Source organism: Acomys russatus, chromosome 18, assembly GCF_903995435.1.
Source record: "Acomys russatus chromosome 18, mAcoRus1.1, whole genome shotgun sequence".
NCBI lineage: Eukaryota > Metazoa > Chordata > Mammalia > Rodentia > Muridae > Acomys > Acomys russatus.
In genome coordinates, this window is record NC_067154.1 from 21557952 (window position 1) to 21581369 (window position 23418).

A 23418-nucleotide genomic window follows, 5' to 3' on the forward strand; every position below is an offset into this window, starting at 1 on the left:
GTTTTCTTCTGATTGAGAGCAGTCTTGTTGTTCTTGTTGACATAGTCACAGTGCAGCCCCTGCCGCACTCTAGTAGCATGGTAGTATGGGAAGGCTCTCTACCTCTTCCTGGTTCTCCTCCATCTACTATGGTGACTCGTTTCTGTCTGTCACAATCAGGATGAACTAGGTCCAGCTAAGTCGGTTGGCAGTATTTCTTCCAGGGCCATGCTTCTTGAGTAACAGCGTGTCTCTGTGTTTATTGCCTAGCAGCCTGACTCAAAGGACAGCAGAGTAGAAAGCCAGAAGTCTGTAGTGAGTGAGGAAAGTCACTGGTTTCCTGAGTTGTACTTGTGAATAACTGTGACTCATGGTCTAGACTGAGTTGGTCCTTCCTGGTGTCCATCTCCACCATGCCACTCACTCGGGGCATTAGCATGTAAAGTACAAATTCATGGTCTAGATTATCTGACCGCGAACTTAGATGACTGATGGCCACAAAGCTTTATTTTTGTAGCATTTAAACAAACTCACTTTTGGTTTTGATTTATGACTTAATTTCCTTCTGGGAGATTTTTAAAGAGAAAAATATCACAAAACTGGCAAGGGAGGGTTTTATTACTTAAAAGGCAGGATCTTGGAGGGATGGTCATTGCAGCCAATAAAATAGCTATAGTCTTGCACAAGTAGATACCTAGCTTGTAGGAACAGAGCTTCTAAGAACAGTGTCTACCAGTGTGGGGCGCAGTGCCTCCTAAGGAGTGGTTGTGAACCCCCTGGTTTGTTAAATGTGAAAGGCTTAACCATAATGTAGATCTAAGAGCATCTGTGCCTTATGACCTAGTTCTAAAAATGTGGTGCCTGTACCTGCTTCTGCTTCCAGATGGGAACAGTTTCATACTTGTGTTTGGAAAGATTTCTTTGGTGTCAATAACAGAGGTCTCCAGTTAGGATAACAGTGTTCCATGTGAAGGGCAAGGATGGAGTTGGCCCACAGGAAGCACTTAGATCCTGGGACTTTAATCTTGTCAGGAGTCTGGCTTCTGCATTGCATTTAATTGTTTCTAATATCACAATCCACGGGTTATAGTAGACTACTTAGTAAATGTTTTTTGTATTTATGAGTGTGAGTGTGTTGTCTACATGTATGTGTATGTGTACCATGTGAGTGTGTTCACAGGGATCAGAACAATCCATCAGATCCCCTGGAACTGGAGTTAGATGGTTGTAAAATATCATGTAGGTACCAGGAAAAGAACACGGCCCTCTGCATGAGTAGTAAGCCTACCTGCTGATCTGTCTCTCCAGCCCCAGAACATGTTTTTGAATGAGTGAATAATCTTAAGCTGAGATAAGAGTTTAGAAAGCCAAGGAAAAGGTGACTGTTTAGGCTAGCAATATTTCCCTAATAAATTACATAAGTGTGTTAATTTGGAATACCTTGGTGTTCTTAATAAAATGATACCCTGATACCATAGGGCCCCAGAATTAACAGTGATGACTGTGGGCTCCCAACCCTTTCAACTTCATGGCATGAACCCACTTTCAAAATATTGACATTTGCCTCTCTCATTCTTCCCCAAGGTTATAACCTTGGTCGTGTTCAGATTTGGGTTTTGCATTTCCTTCAGGCAGGATATGCCTAGCTACGTCTAGAAATGTTAGATTTTTCTCATGTTATGAGACTGAGAGTGTGTGGTCACAGTGATTAAAAATAGTGTAGTGGCCCCATACATCAGACACCAACCACGCCTGTGTTTCTTGTAGGACATAAGTACTAAAATAGAACTACTTCCTTTAATGAGAAAAACCTGTCTTTTGGAAAGAGGGAGCACCAACTCCCGGCTACAAAATGTGTCTCTTCCTGCTAGTGGCTGGTGCAGAGAAGCAATACAGATTTGTGACCTGCTCACATTTTGATATGCTCTACCAGTTTTTAATTTTAGTTAATTCTCTGTTTTTATTTGCTGTTATTGAATGTTGAAAAGAGTTTACAATCCCTGAGTCTTTATTAATTACTGACGAATCATAACGCCATCTACAGTTCTTAAGAGAGTGCATTCTCCAGGCCCTTTATGCTTACAGTGTTACAAGTCAGGTACAGTGCGAACATCCTCTCTGGCCTTCCTAGGAACTGCAGCATCTTTTAAAACAATTAGTTCATGAAAGAAATCAACAAGTTTGAGGGCAGTCCCAGATTTTATATGCTTGATTCCCCAAACACAAGCCTTAAGGAAATTCTGATTGTTGAGATTAATCCTAACATTTTTATGGTCAGTGGCCTCCGTGGAGTGTGTAGTTACTTGTTATTGTGCATTCTGTTTTTCTGTTGATGCAGGGAATCAGTTTCTCATAGTTCAGTCAGGACCAGGTTGAGACTAGCTTTTCAGCAGGGGGATATTTATAGTTCTTATTCCTTACCACTAACGGGCCTTGTTCCTACAGGACTTAGAATGGAGCCTTTTGATCATGGTGATTGGATGCAGCAACACCCACTTACTTACCTGTTACTTCCTTTCTCTCATGTAGTGCCCTAGGTCCTATGCAGTATTCATTAGGAGCGTATCCATGTCATGTAGTCCTTGCATGGAAAGAATGGAACATGTGGCCTGTGCTCAGCTCTGTGTGACTTGTTGCTCCTGATGAGGGCATTAGTCTTCTGCCATAGGAGGCAAATTTTAAACTCCTGTTGCCGCCCATGATCCATGTTGTTATAGGAACCTTCTATATCAGTCTTTCAAGTTATTTAAATACGCATTCATTCAAGAGGTAGTATAATCCCCTTCAGAAGTCTGGGGCTTATTGGAGTCTTTCTTCATTAGTAAGTGTGAGCTTTGTTTAGGTGTAAGTGATCTGTGGGACTGCAGATTTGATCATTTTCTTATATACTTGTGGATCATTACCACAATGAAGACAACGAGCAGATGTGTGCTCTATGACGTACCTTTATACCCGTGTTACAGTGGCCCTCCTTCGCTTTCACCCTCCTCTTCTGCTCATTATAGATAGCTTCTTTGTTTTTATTTAATGGTTAGAATCAAATAGCTCCTTTTTGCTAGATTCCTACTCAGTGTCTTTGAAATTATCCATGTTGAATAGCAGTAGTTCATGTTCATCCCATTCCACTTTATTTTATTTTTATGATTATTTTTGTTTTTTGAGATAAGGTTTCATTTTGTAGCCCTGGCTGTGCAGGAACTCACTCTGTAGACCAGGCTGGCCTTGAACATCAGAGATCCTCCTGCCTGTCTCCAGAATGCTGGGATGAAAGGTGTGCACCTCCACATCTTGGTTTGTTACATTTTACTTTAATTTAAATTTATTTTATCTTATTTGTTTTGTTGTTGTTTCGAGACAGTTTCTCTGTGTAGCCTTGAGTGTCTTGAACTCACTTTGTAGACCAGGCTGGCCTTGAACTCACAGAGATCTGCCTGCCTCTGCCTTCTCTGAGTGCTGGGATTACACACATGTGCCACCATGCCCGTCTTCATTCCATTTTATAATGAAGAACATTAGAACGGTTTTTATATTTTCAAACTTAATTTGTACCCACAAACATGTTAAAACCCAGTAGTCTTTGAATATTTTTTTAAATACATTTTTTTTAGCTTCTAAAATCTTTTAGACAATGATTCATGTTTATCTGAAGGAAAAGCCACATCTTGCATTTTGTTTTTGTTGTCATTGTTAAATTTTAACAAAGTTAGACCTGACCTTGATTTGATGTATTTATAGTCCCTGTTTATGTATTTATAGTGAAAAAGTATGGCTTCTTCAGCCTTGGTATTACACAGAGGTTTGCTGAATCCCATGGACGTTTGTGATAGATTCTACCCTCTAATTTGCAGACTTAGGAAACTTAGTATCAGGAAGTGACTCTCTATGTAACTATTTGTGTACTAGGATGCCTTCAGGGAGGACCTAGAAGACTCAGAAGTCCTTCTCATCCTGTTATTCAGTGGTTGGCTGCTGTTTTTGTCATCAGCATGTACATTTCTGCCCAGTGCATAATCCATATCTGGATTTGTCCCCTTCGGACTGGCCAGCTCACTCCCTTCAGTGTCTGTGAGAACCACTAGTACAAAGCAAAGTGCGCATGCCTGTGTTCCAGGCAGTGACCGTCCCCGTATCTACACTCAAACCACCCAGCTTCCCTTGGCTCAGTCGCTCTTTCTGCCAACCCTGCAGCTTCCCTGCTCATGCTTCCTACTTCTTGGTGTGAGAATCGTCATTAGGCTTCCCCTTTGGCTTACTTGTTGGATTTGGATGTTTATTCCTGATATGTGGTCCCTCACTGTCTTAGGTGAGAGGCCGTATCTGTAGCCTGATTTTCTGCAGCCAAGCCATGTTCTGCACCTCTCCGCCTTTCGCCCAGTCCCCAGCTATGAGTCAGAAGGATCGGCTGAATCCGGCATCTGTTACTCAGGAAGTCCTGTTAGTTAGCAAGCACCTTAGCTGAAGGAGAAAGGTGGTCACCTGCCTTTTAGCTTGCAGTCTTAGGATCCCATGCGCTGTGTTTGCTGTTGTATGAGTGCTCAGCAACACCCCCGAGACTGGCCTGTCCTGGGGACATTCAGGCTCCGTCTGTGTTGTATGCCTTCATTGCTTTCCCAGAATACCTTTCTTTAATGGATTATCTCCAGGCTGTGCTAGGCCCTTCTTACATACATCTTTTTTTTTTTAATTGAGGAAAGTGGGATATCTATGAACTTCTAATAATTCATTCAATCTTATATCTTTCAAATGGCACTTTCCAAACTTGCTTTTCTGCCAGCTTACACATATGATATGGCCTCTAAAATTTATGCAGCCAAGACTTAGTAGAACTGCCCACTGTCTTGCTACCACTTTCTGTCTGAGCTCTTCAAAGTCCTTCTGTCTTCACACACCTACGTCTTGATGCTCCAGCCTCCTTAGCCTGTAACCTTGGGTTCTGCAGTTGCCAACAGTGCACTGCCAATTTCATACCTGTATTTTTGTTTTTTCTCAAAACCTTAGCGAGCACCTGAATTTTTAGCTGTTTTCTCTCAGCAATAACTGTATCACCCCCTAAAAGTGTGTTATTACTGGTTATTTTTAGTAGGATTGATTTTTTTAAAAACCAACAGTACCTCCCACCTGGCTGGATCATAATTAGGGGAATTTACTTTTTCATCCCCCCCCCAACAGGCACTCAAATACCTCACGCCCCAGAAATGTCACCCTCTTTCTCCTCTCTGTCCTTCGATAGTGACATGTTCCACATATTTCCTAGCAGAATTTTGTCAAAGAGGTCAATTTTAAAATTCCAGTATGTTTGCATCAATGACAATAGAGTAGTATATGCCTCCAACTTTCTTTACCCTTTTAATTATCAAATATCCTCTTCTTGATCTAATTATAAATTTAATATGACCCCATATGCCTTACTTGGATTGTAGATATTTTAGAAGGTCTCTCCACCAATGATGCTTTTTAGTCTCTCCTTGGAGAGCAGGAGATTTTGAGAAGGCTGACTACACAAACAAGGAGGATCTACAGAATAGATATAAACTGGGCGTGACTTCATTTCAAGGGAGTTTGAAGCTAATGCATTCGGGGATGAGAGCATACAAAGCAGTGACTGGGAGGGCAAGGGGTTCATAAGCACATATCGTACATGCATCAGTAGTTATTTTATTCTCTTACTCTTAATTTCAGTCTTTTAGTCTTATAAATCTTGGGATTTTTTTTCCCAAAGCTGTTCTTTGGATAACCACTTGACATTATTAATAGAATGACAGTTTTATTGCTAAGCTCCATGCCTCATGACAGTTTCTATTGTGAATAGTTACGTTTTGTTTTTCTCTGTCCTTCCTTTAGATCCATTTTTCCTATCCACCCCTCCTTTAGAATCATTGCTTTGGCAGAGCCCCCAGTTGTTGGAAGCACAACACAGCAGTGGCTGGGACCCGAATTCTTAACCATGTTCTTTTTCCATCACATGAAGCCGCTTGTGAAAAGTGAAGAAACCCAAGTGATAAAGGAAATGGTAAGAGTGGGGACGGCTCTAGGCTGGTGCTCGCTCCTGTTCTCATTTGAAGCTGCCCAGATCCCTGAGGACTGTAATCCCATAGTTACCTGAGTGGTCACTGTGGCGCTGTAGTTTCTGTGACAGCCATGATTTTAATGTCTGCCTTAGCCAAGCAGTGCTTTTAGCTCTTTGGGAGCTCTGGAAGTGCACTCCAGTGAGGTAGCATTGCCAATGTTAAATAAAACATTTCAACATTGAGTTTCTCAGCATACTTCAAGAGTTCAGTACCCACTTGAGACTCACTTGGCTAATGTGTTAGGTAGCTAAGGGGAAAAAAACCATTTTCCATCATCATAGGAAATTCTGTTTGCCTGTGCTATTCTGTATCCCTACAAGTTAACATTTTACATAGCAGAAACCATTTTTTAAATACTAGAATTATTATTGATGTGGGGGATCTATATGAGCATAGTTATGAATGAAGGCATAGATAACATTTAGGGCTTAACACTTTAGTTGTAAATGTCAGATTTGCACTATATATTAGCTTCCAGAACTCCGGTTAATTAGTCATTGTGTCTTCATTTGAAAATGAGAGTAATTTTACTTTCTACTCTGCAGGATTTATATTTAAAATAAACAATGTAAGATATGTATAAAATAAAATGTCTTAAATTCCACTTATTTAAATGGCTGAAGAAATTTGGAACCAGTATATTTTCAAAATGACTACATCATGCCATTAATATATCTTTCTTACTCCTTTGAATTAAAAATACTAACTTATTGCTTAAATAGAAATCATTTACATTTATTAAAGTTATGTATTTGCATTAAAGTTTATTATAATTAAAGGAAACATGTTATTTGTGCAAACACTATTCATAGTTCATTGAGTTGATCATGGCCATCAAATGTGCTTTATATTTAGTTTTCTATTGAGACAGGTTCTCACGCTTTAGATCATACTGGACTTGAACTATAGGCAATCCTCCCGCCTCAGCCGCCGAAGTGGCATGAGGCACCACACCCAATGAGCATGTGTTTCTAAAGTGTTTGAGAAAGATAAACAGCTTGAACATCAGTGTACACAGCAATCCTTTAGGCCACTTAGTAATTGGATATATGCATATAATGCATGCATGAAATTATACCAATAATTAAATAACTTGTATAAATTAATATTCTACTGTACGTGTTTGGTTTCAGTCAGAAAATGCCTAACATGGGTCTGAAGAATTGTACTGAAGTTCACAAAGCAGGGACTGGTGCTCTTGGGTGTGCTAGATGCCAGTGATCCAATTGCAGGCAGAGGAAAGTGCTTGGCTATATTTGCCTGGGTGTTTAAAAGAATGCTGAGTGTCAGGTATTTGCTGAAAAAATGAAGTGGCAGCTTCATTCATGACCTCAACATGGACCCAATACTCAGAGACTACCTAAAAATATTCTTCTATTACCATTTGCTGAATTGTCCTCATTTCTTCCTGTGTTTTTTTTTTTTAACTCATAAAAATAGGTCCCAAGTGTACCTCAGGAAGCCTTGGAGAAACTGCTGTCACTTACACACAAACTCAGGGAGACCCAGGATCCCACAGTGAGTCTGTGCTTTCCCTGCACACTTCTGGTGCTGCCCTGCTCAGATTGTAGCCCCTGCTTTTCTCCTTGTGCTGGGCTTTGCGCTGTGCATGCTGCCAAAATGGAAGTGTCAGCAATGCTGCAGTCCTGGGAGGCTGCCGGGAGACTGCTACCAGCATTCCTTCATTTGTGGTCTCATTGTGCAATCCTTCCTCTGTATCCCAGTACCTCTGCTGTGCCTGTGTTGAATTTTCTTCTGCCCCTTCTTACAGAGAAATGCATAGGATTGCTTTTAAGGGTCACAAAATTAATCCAAGATAATGTTCTTCTTTTAAAAAGTCTTAATCTTATCTGCAGAGACATCTTTGTCATAGAAAGTAACATTTCTAAGCTCCAGTAACTGCAGTGTGTGTAGGGGTTGTGGCACACATGCATGGTTTTCCCGTTGCCACCTGTGGGACCTCATCTCATCTTACCCCAGTATTCTTTTCAGATTTGTTATTTTCTTTGCTGTTGCTAAGTTTAACAATTTGTTCTTTGGTAGTTTCTTATATAATATAATGTATTTAGATTATATCTACATCACCCTCATCCTGCTACCCCCCACCTCCACCCCTCCGCCTCTGCTTCCTGTATTCCTAATCCCATTCCAATTTCATGTCATTGTTTTTTCTTCCTCTTTCCCACTTCTCCTCCTTTGTAACCCAGTGAGCCCAATCAGCGCTCTCATGTGCACATGGTCTTAGGGTTCCATCCGCTGGAGCAGGGGTAGCCTACCATGGGCCCCAGCACTGAAGAAAAGATCCTTAACTAGGTAGGGGTGGAGCGTCATGAACCTCTCCCCTCTTTGTGCTGAGTATTTACCGGCCTGATCTTGTGAGGGTCTTTTGCTGACAGCGACAGGTGCTGCGAGCTCAGGAGTGCAGTGGCCCTTCCTACCGAAAAGACCTTATTTTGCAGCAATCATCATCCATTTCTGCCTCTTGCAATCTTCCTGTCTCCTCTTCTACAGTATTTCCTGAGCTTTGGGTACTGAGAGTGTGTAGTGTGTAGTGGGGTGTGTGTGTGTGTGTGTGTGTGTGTGTGTGTGTGTGTGTGTGTGTGTTTAGATGTCTCATTAGGGCTGAGTAACCCACAGTTAGTTATTCTCTACACTTTGAACAGTTGTGAGTTTCTGTATTAACCACCATCCACCACATGAAGTATCTCTGATTAGAAGTGACGGTTGCACTTGTCTATGGATATAAGAATAAACATTCAGAAGTCAGGTTGACACTATGTCCCTTTAACAAAACAATAGTAGTAGGATCTGTGACCTTGACTTCTGGCCAGTCCTACAATACCAGATCTGAATTCCTTCCTGTGGAACAGGCATTGAGTCCAATTACAACACTGCTGGCTATCCCCACAACAGTCATGCCACTCTTGCATTAGTGGACATCTCTTACTAGGTTGGGCATTGTTTCAGGGTTTACAGCTGGGTAAGACTGTTGATAGCTTTTCTTCCCACTCAGTCTTCAAAGCCCCTTCTGGCACTATGAAAGCCAGCTAGCAGGCAGTCTTTCCTGTTCCTGTAGTGCCTTTCTGGGGCTTTGCCTCTGTGTTTTCCTCTCCTCAATGGCTGTAGGTTTGTTGTGCTGCCTCCCTTAGATTTGCTCAGATGTCACACTTGCAGTCATTCTTTTCCAAGCCAGTGTGATTTGGGGGCAGTTTCCTAGCCGTTTCATTTATAGCTTGCCCGCTGTCTCAGTACTCTTCATGGGCTTCTGATTTTGGACGTAGTGATTATGCCTTAGTTGCTTTCTATTGTGTTTGTCCTTGTGTTTTTGTTTCATTCTCTGCGGATCTGCAGAATCAGAATAGTTGCTTCAATACAGTAGATATTCAGCAGAAATCTATTAGAATGAATAAATGAGTCTTTCGTATTGTCCTTGGAGTGATCTCTCTCAGTGAATTTCCAGAGTTCCTCCTGTGCTTCCCACTGCTTCAGGGATCCATTGCCTTAGTCTGTAGGCTGAGGGCAGCATGCTAAGTGGGCTGCTGGGCCTGTGACTCAGCTGCTTTGCCAACCTCATTACCTCAGCCTTTGCTGAGGCCCCAGAGCTCTTCTCACCCTTAGCTTGGTGCTATTTTAACTCTAACTCACATTAAAATGTCTGTTTTAGAAACGCCTAGAGTGTGTTTTCTCTCCATTGGCTTGTTGCTCTGTGCCCTCCTTCTGCTAGCTGACTATCTCGGCCCTCTAAGCAGAAGTTACTTGTGCCTCCCAGTGTGCTTTTGTGACACTAGAAAATACTCAAGACCCTGACCTATCACAGTTGCCTTGCAGTTTATTTTTAGCTCTTCAATTAGTACTTGAACTCTCTAAGTCTGGACTTGTTCAGTCTTCTACTCTGACTTCCTAACTTGGAACCTGACAGATAATAGATACTTAGATCTTCTGAGAAATAAGTGGAAAAGTAATTAATTATGAATTTATTAAGAGATCATTTCTGGGCTCTTCTCTTCTGGGCAGAGCTAAATTTTTATACATATATATATGAAATAATTTTTAAGCGAAAGAAAACCATTATTTTTGTTCATTTCTCATGAGATCTTTTGTATTTTAAGCAGTTGAGGTGCTAATAATTGTGCTAATATGAAAAACCCTTTGAGTGTGCTTTTAACTTGCATAACCATGGTAACCAAGGGAATGTACTTTACATTCTCATCCGCCTTTCTTCAAGATAAAAATTGCAGTTAGAAATTTGATATTACAATGTTAAATGCACTAAGACTTTTTTGTTTTGTTTTAAGACAGGGTTTCTCTGGGTTGTCTTGGCTGTCGTGGACTCACTTTGAAGACCAGGCTGGCCTCGAACTCACAGAAATCCACCTACCTCTGCCTCTTCCAGTGTTGGGATCCCAAGCATGTGCCACCATGCCCAGCTTTTATTATTTTTTTTCTTCATTTGGTTCAATTTATTTATTTTTTTAATTTTTAAAATTTTATTAATTTATTCAGATTACAACTCAATTGTTATCCCATCACTTATATCCTCCCATTCCTCCCTCCCTCCCACTTTCACCCTATTCCCCTCCCCTAGGTCTATGACTGAGGGGGACCCCCTCCCCCACTATATGGTCATAGGCTACCAAGTCTCATCTTGGTAGCCTGCTTATTCTTTCTTTGAGTGCCATCAGGCCTCCCCACCAAAGGGAGATAGTCAGATATGGGGTTCATGTCTAAGTCAGTCCATGCTCTCCACATAACTGTGGAGAATGTCCTATCCATTGGCTAGATCAGAGTAGGGTTCGATGTTTACTACTTGTATTGTCCTTGGATAGTGCCATGCCCAGCTTTTAAAGTTAAAGTATATTCTGAATTTTTACCTGACAGTCTGAGAGCAGGAGTTAGTGAGCCCTTTATTCAATGTGGAAATGACTCAACATAAAACTTTGCTGTGGTGTTTTTAAACACTAGATGTTGTTGTAAAGAACTTGGTGCTGTCCAGTGAGGGAATTGTTCTTCAGGTTTTCCTGGGATGAAGGAGCTTACAAGACTGAGATGTTGGAAGTTACCTCGGTTCATTATGACAGTTGGAAGAATCATGTTGGGGTCCATTTGTCAGACTTTGGTGTGGTTAAAATAGGAAATTTTCATAGGCTAAGATGTTAAGGATGGGAATTCCTCAAATCTCTATTCTCTGGCATAGGAGGAAATGCTTCCCACAGTACCACCTTCTTCCTTGTATTCAACTCAGCACGTGTGCAGGACATTTGCTGCCACCTTTGTCTTCCATGCTGGTTTCATAACCTTACTGTACGACTTGGTCTTCTTCTTTTTTTAATTTCAATATTTTATTATTAGCCATTTGGCTTTTTTTCCTCATAATTTATTCAGATTACATCCCGATTGTTATCCCTTCACTTGTATCTTCCCGTTCCTACCCTCCCCTTTTCACCCTATTCTCCTCTCCTAGGTCTGTGACAGAAGGGGACCTCCTCCCCCACCATATGATCACAGCCTATCAGATCTCATCCTGGTAGCCTGTTTACCCTTCCTCTGAGTGCCACCAGGGCTGCCCACCAAGGGGAAGCGGACAAATAGGGAGCAGCAGAGTTCATGTCAGAGGCAGTCCCTACATCCATGGAGAATACTCTGTCCATTGGCTAGATCTGAGCAGGGGGTCTAGGTTTACTGCATGCATTGTCCTTGGTTGGTACAGCAGTTTGTACAGGGCCCCCCTGGGTCCAGATCTGCCAATCTTGATGGTCTTCTTGTATGGTTCCTGGACCCTCTTGGTCCTTCTGCCTCCCCATTTTTCCCATACCACTCTCAGCTGGAGTCCAATAGCTAGTTCTGGCATCTGTCCCGATCCTCCACTAAATGAATGCTCTACCACACAACAAGGACGTTTGCTCAACTATGTTCATAGCAGCCTTATTTGTAAAAGCCAGAATCTGGAAACAACCTAGATGCCCCTCAGTCAAAGAATGGATGAAGAAACTGTAGTATATTTACACTATGGAATACTACTCAGCTATTAAAAACAAGGAAATCTTGAAATTTGCAGGTAAATGGGTGGAGCTAGAAAAGATCATCCTGAGTGAGATAACCCAGAAAGACACACATGGTATATACTCAGTTATAAGTCAATATTAGCCAAACATGCATGCTCTCTGAGAGTCATCCAAACACATCTTAGACATGTTCTCTCATCCATTTGAACCCTCTGTTATTTCCTATGCTTTCTCTTGCCTCTAAGGTGCTCAGGGTCACTTTGCTACCCTCATCCCTTTTTATAACAGTTCGCTCTGGCCTTTAGTGCCCTTCCAGAGGTCAGGTGACTTATAAAGGGCTTCATTCCTCTGGCCTAGCTAAACCATGCTGTTGATCTGGGTTGTGAACTAGGTCAGTGGTAATTGGAATCATTAAAATTGTACTAATGCCTCTTGGGGAGTATGTGTGGCTGCTTTCACTGTGAGGAACCATCTGGCTCATCTCTCGCTTCTTGGGCACACCAGCATCTCTGTTATTTGTGAGGTACCCCTATCATCTCTGTCATTTGTGGTGCACCCCCATTATCTCAGCCATTTGTGGAACACCCCTTATCTCTGTCTTTTCTGAGCATCCCACCATCTCTGTCGTTTGTTGGGCACCTTTACATCTTAATCATTTGTTGTGTACCCCCATTATCTCTGTCATTTGTGGGGCACCCTATTATCTCTGTCATTTGTGGGGCACCCCTACATCTCAATCATTTGTTGTATACCCCCATTATCTCTGTCATTTGTGGGGCACCCCCGTCATATCTACCATCTTGGGGCAGGCCTATTTTTCTGGCCCATGCTAAGTTCTGTAGAATCATTTTAAAATTCAATCCTCAGAACAGTTTCATAGGGGAGGGTGCTGTTAGTATCATCTTTTTTTAAATTAAATTTTATTATTCAGATTATATCCTGATTGTTATCCCCTCACTTGTATCTTCCTATTCTCTCCCTCTTTCACCCTGTTCTCCTCCCCTAGACCTCTGACAGAAGGGGAACCTCCTCCCCTACCATATGACCACAGACTATCAGGTCTCATCTGGATAGCCTGCTTCCCCTTCCTCTGTGTGTCACCAGGCCTCCCCACCAAGGGGAAGTGGTCAAATAGGGGGCACCAGAATTCATGTCAGTCAGTCCCCACTCTCCGCACAACTGTGGAAAATGAGCTGTCCATTGCCTAGATCTGAACAGGGGGTCTCGGTTTACCACATGCATTATCCTTTGTTGGTACAGCAGTTTGTTTAGGTCCATCTGGGTCCATATCCACCAGCCTTGATGGTCGTCTTGTACGGTTCCTGGACCTTCTGGGTCCTTCTGTCCCCCCGTCTCCCCCTTCTCCCATACCACTCTCACCCGGAGTCCTTTTGCTCAGCTATGTTCATAGCAGCCTTATTTGTAAAAGCCAGAATCTGGAAACAACCTAGATGCCCCTTCAGTCGAAGAATGGATAAAGAAATTGTGGTACATTTACACAATGGAATACTACTCAGCTATTGAAAACAAGGAAATCCTAAAATTTGCAAGCAAATGGATAGAACTAGAAATGATGATCCTGAGGAAGTTAACCTAGACCCAGAAAGATACACATGCTATTACTTACTTATAAGTGGATACTAGCCCAACATGGATGTCCTTTGAGAAGAATCTTCACTCAGTGGGGGATCGGGACAGATGTTAGTGTCATCTTAAGGGAAGGATGAGGAAACAGACTTGAGAAATTAAGTAATTAGTCAATATCACATGGCTAGTAAGAATCTGACTTGTCTAACTTTAAAGCCAATAAGCATTGATGTTTTACTGTGCTGCCGAGAGAATTTCAAGTCAGTTTACCAGGGCCTTGGCTCTGTATTAGCAACTGTGTTAGTGAGAGGTGGGGTAAGTATAGGAAAACAAAAGGAGATTATTCTAATGGTATTAAGAAAGGGTTCCAATAGCAATCTGCTACTGAGGTGATAAACCAGTTAACGTCTCTGTGGTCAGCAACCTAAAGTGCCCACAATTCCTTTTTTTTTTTTTTTTTTCTGTTTCAGAAACCACAGATTTGCTTAGAGCTCTAAGCATTTTTTCAGAATATCCTAAAAGTCAGCTGTGTGAAGAAGAAAGGCGAGAATAGTCAATTGTACGTAAGGGTTACTTGTGAGGCAGGTGTGACCTGCACTTAGAACAGCCTTCCCTACCTTACCTCCCACCCCACTGAAAAACTTCAACTACATCTAATTGAAAAATGCTTTCTTCTTCTTCTTCTTCTTCTTCTTCTTTCTTCTTCTTCTTCTTCTTCTTCTTCTTCTTCTTCTTCTTCTTCTTCTTCTTCTTCTCCTCCTCCTCCTCCTCCTCCTCCTCCTCCTCCTCCTCCTCCTCCTTCTTCTTCCTTCTTCCTCTTCTTTTTCTTCTCCATTTTTTTTTTTTTTTTTTTTTTTTTTTTGAGAAAAGGTTTCATTGTGTAGTCTTGGCTGTCTTGGACTCACTTTGTAGACCAGGCTGGCTTCAAACTCACAGCGATCCTCTTCCTGCCTCTGGAGTGCTGGGATTTAAGGTGTACACCAACACGCCCGGCAATAAATGCTTTCTATAGATTAGGAAAACTATCCTGAAGGCTACTTTAAGTATGAGTTGGAGTCTGTTCATTTTTATTCATAACTCATTCCTTGTACATATTTACGTTTGGCCTTGTCCCCCAGGAATAGGGAATTGTGCTGTGACATCCATCTACAGGGACATTAACAAGTTGAAGTGAGACACTTAGCAGGCTGTTTTTGTCTTTTCATAGGCACAGTCCTTGGCAGCCTCGCTTTCCACCCGTCAGCTGCTGCGGATTTCTCGCCGGTTGTCACAGTATCCCAGTGAAAATCTTCACGATGCCATTACTAAAGCCTGCCTTTCCAGGTAATCCTATCCCTTTTTTGCTAGAGTTCAAGCATCTGATCTTTTGTGAGAACGGTACCATAAGCTTAATGGATCATTGCTGTTCACTGTCTGTAAACAGTATTGTATTAACCACATAGCTCTCAGCCTGCCCTCAGTTATCAGAAAGTATATCACGTAATGTATTTATTCATGCATAAAAGCGAGTTGTTTGTTTTGTTTTTTTGAGATAGGGTTTCTCTATGTAATAGCCTGTTATCTAGCCTTTCTATCCTGATGTGGTTTTTCTCATGAGAAAGCTTGCCATTTCTCTGGAACTGTGTGTGGGGGAAAAAGTCTTCTGTAGGAAATCCAGTGCTCTGTGTTGCATGATGCAAGTATGAAGTCTGTGATAACACTGTCTCTTAGGGTGGTAAACACAAGACACTATTTTAAGTTAACTCATTCAGAGTTTTGAATTACCTGTAGGCTTGCATAGGCTAGTAACCCTAAAGCTCAGTATGCATCAGCACTTTACTACCCAAGGTGCTAAACAGTTCATCTGAATATAAGGCCACAACCAAAACTGATAAACTAGGGTCTGAAGAGATGGCTCAGCAGCTAAGAGCACTGGCTGCTCTTGCAGAGGACCTGTCGTCAATTCCCAGGACCCACATATAGGTGGCTCACAGCCATCTATAAATCTAGTTCCAAGGATCCAACATTCTATTCTGATCTCTGTAGGCATTAGTCACACACATGGTAAACAGACATGTAAGCAGGCAAACTGCTTAGACACAATACTATTTTTTTAATTAAACTGTACTTGAGAAAAAAAAATATGAAGGCGATTTGGCAGATAGACCATTCAGAAATAGAGCTTCAGGAACCCACAGTAGAGCATTTGTAGTTTCCCACTGGGTATACTTCAGATGGTGTAAACATTATGGAAATTTAAAGCTAGCATAAAGGAGACCTGGAGTTGCTGGATTTGAAAAAAAAAAAAAAAAACTAAACAAACCAAAAAATATAAATAAAAAAATTGAATGAAAAGATTCCTACTGGGCTAATAAACAGTAGAAATAGGATTGTAGAAGCATCGAAGTAGATAGAAGCTAGCACAGCAAATGGAGAGATGCAAATATGAAGGGCTGTTGATAAACACAATACAGCCTGAGAGTGACTGAAATCTGCCTAGTGGAACTTCTATGGGCTTTGCTAAGGATTGAGCACAAGGCTTTGCTGAACTCTAGTCTTCTAATAGAGTAAGAGGCAGGAATTATCCCAACATATTTTAGTTAAGAGTGTCCTTGAACTATAAAATAGGAGTTTATAGGATAAAATGTGTCAGTTCCCAAATGGGACAAATTAAAACAGTTCCCCAAGGTGTGATAATACTACAGAGCACTAAGGACAGTCCTAAGGTTTTAAGAGGAAAAGCCTATAAGGAAACAAGGATTAGACTGAGGACTTGAGAACAGCAGCAGTAAATTCCAGAAGAATTAGATATTCTATTTTTAAGTTACTGTAGTGTGAGGGAGAAAAATGATTTGATGAAACCCAGTTTCCCAACCACAGCCACACACTTAGTAAGCCAGGAATATTCTTAATAAACCATGAATAAAAACAAAGTTCTTCAACTTGATAAATACTGCTGACTTGAAATTTACAGCAAACATTTCTCACAGTAAAATACTTGACTATTTCCTTTAGCATTAGGAGAAAGTAACTATAGGATATTCCACACTTTTATCCAGTCTACTTGCCCAAGATTACATGATTGCTCATAGTAAAAGTATTCAAGAGATAGTCATGTAAATTACTAGGATAAATAGAGTCTAATGAAGTTCCCATGTGCACAGATCAGTACCATTCTGCTGCTCTTGCAGCTGTGAGTCAAAGAAAAGACATGCTGTTCTTCTGTGGAAAAAAAGTCAATCTATTGATGGTTGTCAGAGGTGCTATCCTATGGCTGCATGTTATAAAAATGCCCTCCCAACGGACTACATGTGTGCAGCAGAATCCCATGGGGTAATAGTGAATTTGACAAGTGATTCTCAGCTTGGCATGGAAATAGAACGTTTCAAAAATAGCCAAGGAAAATCTGAGGGAATTATATGTAATCAGACAGTGTCTGCTGTATAGCTGCTTTCCTCATAACTATGCTACTGCAAGGAGACTATGAAACTGTAAAAGCTACAGATTTGTGGGGGCTTAGTATGTGTGTGAAAAGCATCGTTATTAATGTAGAAATGGATGGCTGTGCCAACAAAGGGTTAATATGAACACTTTTCACATTGCCAAAAGACTATAAGTGACTGTGGAAGTTAAAAGCCACAACTAGGAGTGTGCTTACAAAACTGATGATCAAGGATGGACTAACACCCAGAGACTATAAATTAGAAAGGAAAAGGATCCAAGCTGGGTAGGCAACTGATTGACTACACGTGCATACAGAAGAGGAGTGATACTAATGTCCTATTAACACTTGGCAAGATGCTGACCTCATTACTGATCAGAGAAGTGGAACTTGAAAGAAGACCCAGTTACCATTGTACGCTCAATTTTTTTGTAATATTTTCTGAAGTTTTCTGGAATGTTCACCAATTTTCAGAGTATTTAAATGCTTATTTTTCACTCTATTAAATAGATCATTGCGTGAGATAACTAATTCTTCCAGTGTTATCAGAGGACCATGGTATAGGCCGTTCTCTTATCACCCTAGACCCTTTGGAAGTGGAAGTAAACACTCCAGCATCTGTCTTGTTCATGCATCATCTGTTGCCCTTACCAAAGCTACAGTGGGGTGTGGTCCTGCCAGCCTCAGGGAACACAGAGGCAGCAAAGTACCAACAAGACCATTGGCGCCTGAAGTGGTTTTGTTGTCTTTAATAACATCTCTTATATTGAAGCACTGAAAGGAACCGAGTTTCATCAGGACTCCAAGGCAACAACGAAAAGCTTTCTAAGACACCGTGAAGTCCTTCATTGCGCAGATAAAGTCAGAGCCAGCCTAGCGCTGGGCTGTCTTCTGTCACACCCTGCATGTGAGCTACTGTGTAGTCCTTCACTCTGCTCTGCATGCAGCTCCAGGGCCTGCCTCACTCGGTGTCTAGATTCTCAAAACCTAGGGCCAGAGCAAGGGTTTAGCAGCTTGGGACATACTCAGTTTGAATTCTAAAAGTGCCTCTTTTTAATGGAAGGAATGGAGGCCCCATAAGAAGAGTTCTAGTCCATCCTGCTATTTTCCACTGCATTGACTTATGCACTTGTCAATAATTCTAGAGGAAATGATCTTTTACTGGTAAAATTTTGGACAGAGATACAAGAATCCAATCGAAATGAAGATTAACTGTCTTGGAAAGTGAAGCAGTGAGCAAAGTCACCAAAAACTGACTTATATATATTTTTCAAAAATTACAAATGATATAAAATCAATAGTATATGTATGAGATTTTCACTTTATAATTGTTGCATAGCTAATTTTTAAAACCATCCTGATAACTAATCATACCCAGTGTTTAGCGTCGTCGACATGGAAGTTTTATTGTTTCTGGAACAGTTTTGCTGAGGAGACTGACTGTCTAGAGACAGTTGGGTCTTAAAAACTGATTCCATTTCATAAGGCTGTGATTAGAAATACTGAAACTTTTTAAACATTATTTTTCATTTTATTTACATTTGTGATTCCCCTCCATGTATGTTGTTCAAGGGTAGACATTACAGGAACTGGAGTTACAGACAGCTTTGAACTGCCATGTGGGTGCTGGAATTTGAACTTGGGTCCTTTGGATGAGCAGCCAGTGCTCTTAACCACTGAGCCACCTCTCCAGCCCCTGAAACTTCTTTAGGCTTTTCTCCTAGTTATGTTCATTAACTGTAAGTCTACAAGACCTTAATAATTGCATCTGAAGGCCTTTGGGGACAAAACGGAATTCTGTTTGTAGAACTGTCTAAACTAAATACCTTCAAGCTTTGAGTCCATATTAACAAATTTTACATATAATAAACAGCCACATATTACAAACTACATTTATCAGATAGACCATACTATCTTAAGTCTTCTAATACTGTTTGTAGTTTTAAGAATTATAATCACAAGTGTAAATTAATTCCTTATGCATTCTAAGTAAAACTCCTCAATATCCACTGTGTCACTAAGGCCTGTTCTCCTGGGCTTTGACAAAGTGTCCCTTTGACGCACTGATTAGGGTGGAGATCAGGGCTGCCAAGAATAGCAAATAAGTCAAAGCAAGTCCTCCTCAGTCCAGGTGATCTGACAGTAGAGGTAGAAGTGCCAGTGAAGGGCCTAGGACTCCCAGACTCTGGGGCAGCTGGGAGAGGAAGTGTGAGCATGGTGCTAGGACAAAGGCTCAAGAAACCGGGCACGGGCCCAATCGTGAGGCTTGGGAGATAAGGCAGGGACTTGGTTTTGAGCAGCAGAGCTGTGACCTAAGAACTGTGCTGGTGTGCATGCTGAGCTGGTAAGCTAGAGGACGAGAAGCTTCCGCATGCTCTTATAGGGCCCAAATGAGGCAGTGGGTAGATAGTGTCAAGTCTGTGCCTCCCAGGCTTCTGGGGACAGTGGATAATGCCCCCAGAGTCTTGCACTCTCATTCACATGCCTTCTGCCTCATGCCAACCTTTCTACTCTGAAAGCTTTGTTCTCAGTCCTGAGGGAACATACCCAGGGTTTAGTACTGTATGAGCCTAGATTTGGATGGTGCGTTCTGAATTTGTTTACTTGGAACATTGCAGCACACAGTGGTTGCTTTATACGCACAGTACAGGCGATCACTGGCCGAAAATCCTTCCTATGGCTTCACTGGGCTCTAAACATAACTGTGGAAGGAAAACTGTCCCCAGCCATGGTGTTTACGATGTGTTTGTAGTTGGAGAATGTCTTATGACTCAACAGAGTGTTGTTTTGACAATATATTTATAAAATAGGTAGAAATTTCTTAATGGGAGGAGACACAAAAACAGATACTCTTTCAGTAATTTATTTTTAAAAAGTAAGGAAAACTTCATTAACCCACTTCTGCTGATTAAAATTTGTGATTGCTACCTTAAAGTAGGCTAGACTGTTGCTGTTTTATCTACCTAAGAAAAATTTGATGCTAGTTACACAATAAACATGAAATACGAGATACATAGAGTGCACTTCTGAAAGCAAAAGATTTCATCATAATCTGCAAAATGTACATAAATGAATATTGCTAATTACATATAAGCTTAGTTACTAAAGGTTACACAAACATGGCCTTTACACACACTTCAAATTTATATTTATTCATAGTTTCCCTTTAATTGTTTATAATTAGTGAAAGTATGTGTATTAAAAGATACTAAGGAACTGAAAAGGAGCATTGCATTGACGACCCCGCCTAGGTTCTTACCAAGCCTCGCTCAATCCGCGCTGGAGAAGAGTCTGGCAGATGCAGCAATAGAAGCAAGTACTGAAGGTGACCTGGAGCCAGAATTGGAGAGTTACAAGTGTAAGTACTTGACTTGCCTGTTTTTAAGTGGCATAGCAATGAGCAAACATCTTGTCCTTTTAGTTTCAATAAAACTCTTTTTTAATCCATTTTGTTTTATGTATTGTACTGAACAAGCAAACCTATTCCTTTCTTTAAAAAACAGTCTGGGGCTGGGTACGGGGGTGCACGCTGTGAATCTTAGACCAGCTTGGTCTAAAAAGTAACTTCTAAGACAGCCAGGGCTGTTACACAGAGAAACCCGGTCTCCAAAAACCAAGGCCAAACAAACAAAAATCAGTCTGAGAGCCATTTTGTAACTCACCTTTTGAAGTCACTTCTTTCAGTGGTCACTGAAGAACACCCCACCCCCACTTGACATGCACACCGAGAGTCAGTATGATACTGAAGTAGTCACAGTGTTGAGAGGTTTTGTTGTAAGTTAGCTTGTCTAATTTTGACAAGCATGTGCTTTTCCAAATGTGTTTTACAACACAGACTAGAATTCTGTTTTCTTTATACAGCATTTGCATTTCGAGGGCTACCAAGTTTCCTATGGGGCATGCCAGGGAACACTTTCTGGGGTGACATGGACTAATGTAATGAGAGCTGGCTGCATGCCCTCCCCCTAGTCCCTGTAGTCACCGCAGTGCCACCTCTCTTCTGCATAGCCATAAGCAGAAGCTTGAGCTGGGACAGGCTGGGCTGGCCTGCTCTCCAGTTAGAGCACAGGGAGATTTCCCATGTGTACAGTAAGTACTTGTCTTTCACAGCCTCGAGTGTGTGACTGTCCTGCAACTGGACTGCAGTGGCTGCTTTTGTGATTGATGTTTTAATAGCTGTGGCTACACTGAGCCAAGAATTTACTATTAAAGAAACTGAATGACTTCTTAAAAATAAAACTATACATTTGATATTGATGGATCTGAGCAGATGTGCAGAGGCCACTCACAGGAGGACATAATAACCCTGGGATGTGCAGAACCTTAATGTTATGTGATCTGAGAAAGGCGGTGCCATCAGGATGGTAGATTGCTCAGGCTGGGAAAGGTCAGTGCCAGAAGTGTCTGGCTAAGCTTCCTGTAGGGGATAAGAGACCTAAATGAGGAGATTGTTCGCTTGACTGGCTTCACTCATCTTGAGAGCTACCAGTCTCGTGGAGAATGCATTAACTTCCCTCTCCTTGCCAAGAGCCCAGGCCCACTGAACACCCTTCTCACAAGGGCGTGGCTCTCCGTGCAGGTCTCTCCAGGTAACGTGGTGGTGGCTGATCACCACGGTCAGATGAAAGCCGCCACTATACTGCAGTGTCATAGTTTCCAATTCTGGCTTTTCCCCAGAATTATGTTTAATATTCTCCTGAAATTATATTTGTCCTCAGTTGTGATGACGAAACCAGGCTTCGAGTCTACAAGGGTAACAGCTTTGGCAGACACACACATAAACAGTAGCACCCTATGAGACTGATTGAAAAACAGCTAGCCTGTGTTCTCCCAGCATGTCCCCTTTGTAGTTGAAAGTTATCATTAAATATTGGTTGTGTGAACATCCTAAAGGCTTCTATCTCCTGGATGGCCATGTTCTATAACCTGAGCCCCAAAGGGTGTTGTTTGACCTGCCATTGTGTATATTATCTCAGCAGACAGGTAGAGAAGTTGGTTCACTGGCCCATTCTTGCTCTTTTCCTTTGTGGGCTTATATTGGGTCGACAGTATAAGTTGGTGAGCTACAGTGTATGGTTTATCCTTGAGATGTTTAATTAAAATCCTGAAGAGCTCCCAGGTTACATAGGCTGCTTCGCATTGTATGCTGGCAGACTAGGCTTCTCCTGATACTTGCAAGGCATGGCTGTGACTACTCCCCGTCCTGTATGAAATGCTCAGGTGAAGTAGTGGCCGGGTCTCTGAGGATTGGCGCCATCAGCGCTCCAGTGCACAGTGCCCACGAGAAGATGAAAGTGCCCGACGTTCTCTTCTACGACAACATCCAGGTGAGGGCATTGCTCTGTGGGCGGGGCTAATCATGTTATAGCATCAGCTCTCAGCCAAATGATTCGCATGTTTAACTGCTGTCATGATTTCCTAAATTCAGTTAAGGTGAGGCAAAATGAAGTGCTGAAATATTTTCAGTTACACTGATATAAAAGTTAAAATTCTTTCCACTTTCTATAATTAGAGGTGTTAATGCTATGAATTTGGTATGTGCATGTTATGCGCACACACATGTTTCATGACTGTGCTTGAGGCTAGTGAAACTTTTATTGAATTAAAACAGCACTGCTGGTTCATGCTTTGGCTTCTAGTTAAGTCATTTCTGTACCTCACAGGTGCACCCTGTACTGCCTCTCCCCCTCTGCTTCTGCTTCCTTGCTGCATAGTCCGAGGATCCCCTGTGTCTTTGAAAGGTGGACTATGGTGGACACTTTGCCTTCAAACCTTACCAGTAATGGTGGGCTGTTCCCGAAGGCATAGAAATAAGTTTGAACTTAGAAAGCTTTCTGAGATTAATTTTTGTAAGATTTGTTTTTAGTGAAAATTTCTGAAACTGTTTCCCTTTCTATTTCTTCCAGTTACATATTTCTTTTATAATAAAAACATACTTAATTTTTGGTGTAGTTCTTATTTGCTAATCTGCCTGTAAATAATGACATTTACAAATTATGTTAGAACTTACTTTTTTATCTTCTTAAGGAGTTAGCAAAATTATAGTGAGATTTCTTTTTGGTAGTCTTATTTGTTGTTCAATGGCAATCATAGTTTATGTCTCTAAGTGAGATGAATAGTATAAAGGTATCTAGGCAAATTTTTCTTTCTTAAGAAAATATTTTGTTTTAAGCATTTATATATCAAAGCCATAATTGTTTTTTTGTTTTACTCTATAGTCAGTTGACTGATGTATGCTTGCTTTTTTCTTTAGGACCACTGCATAGTTGATATGCAAAGGGGAGAAAGTGAAGTTATGTTGATAGAAGGAAAGTAGCCTGATTCAAGGGAAAGTAGTATTTCTAGCACCATCTTCTTATAT

The 23418-nt window shown here is 41.3% G+C and overlaps 1 protein-coding gene across 1 annotated transcript in view; it reads left to right on the top strand.

Annotated features, from left to right (window-relative positions):
* Vwa8 (von Willebrand factor A domain containing 8) overlaps window positions 1-23418 on the top strand; it is a 309886-nt gene that overhangs the window by 106966 nt on the left and 179502 nt on the right. Inside the window, exons 15-19 of the mRNA XM_051160869.1 lie at window positions 5821-5989; window positions 7488-7565; window positions 14844-14959; window positions 20309-20415; window positions 22278-22384. Coding sequence (XP_051016826.1) covers window positions 5821-5989; window positions 7488-7565; window positions 14844-14959; window positions 20309-20415; window positions 22278-22384 — 577 coding nt within the window. The remainder of the gene's footprint in view (window positions 1-5820; window positions 5990-7487; window positions 7566-14843; window positions 14960-20308; window positions 20416-22277; window positions 22385-23418) is intronic.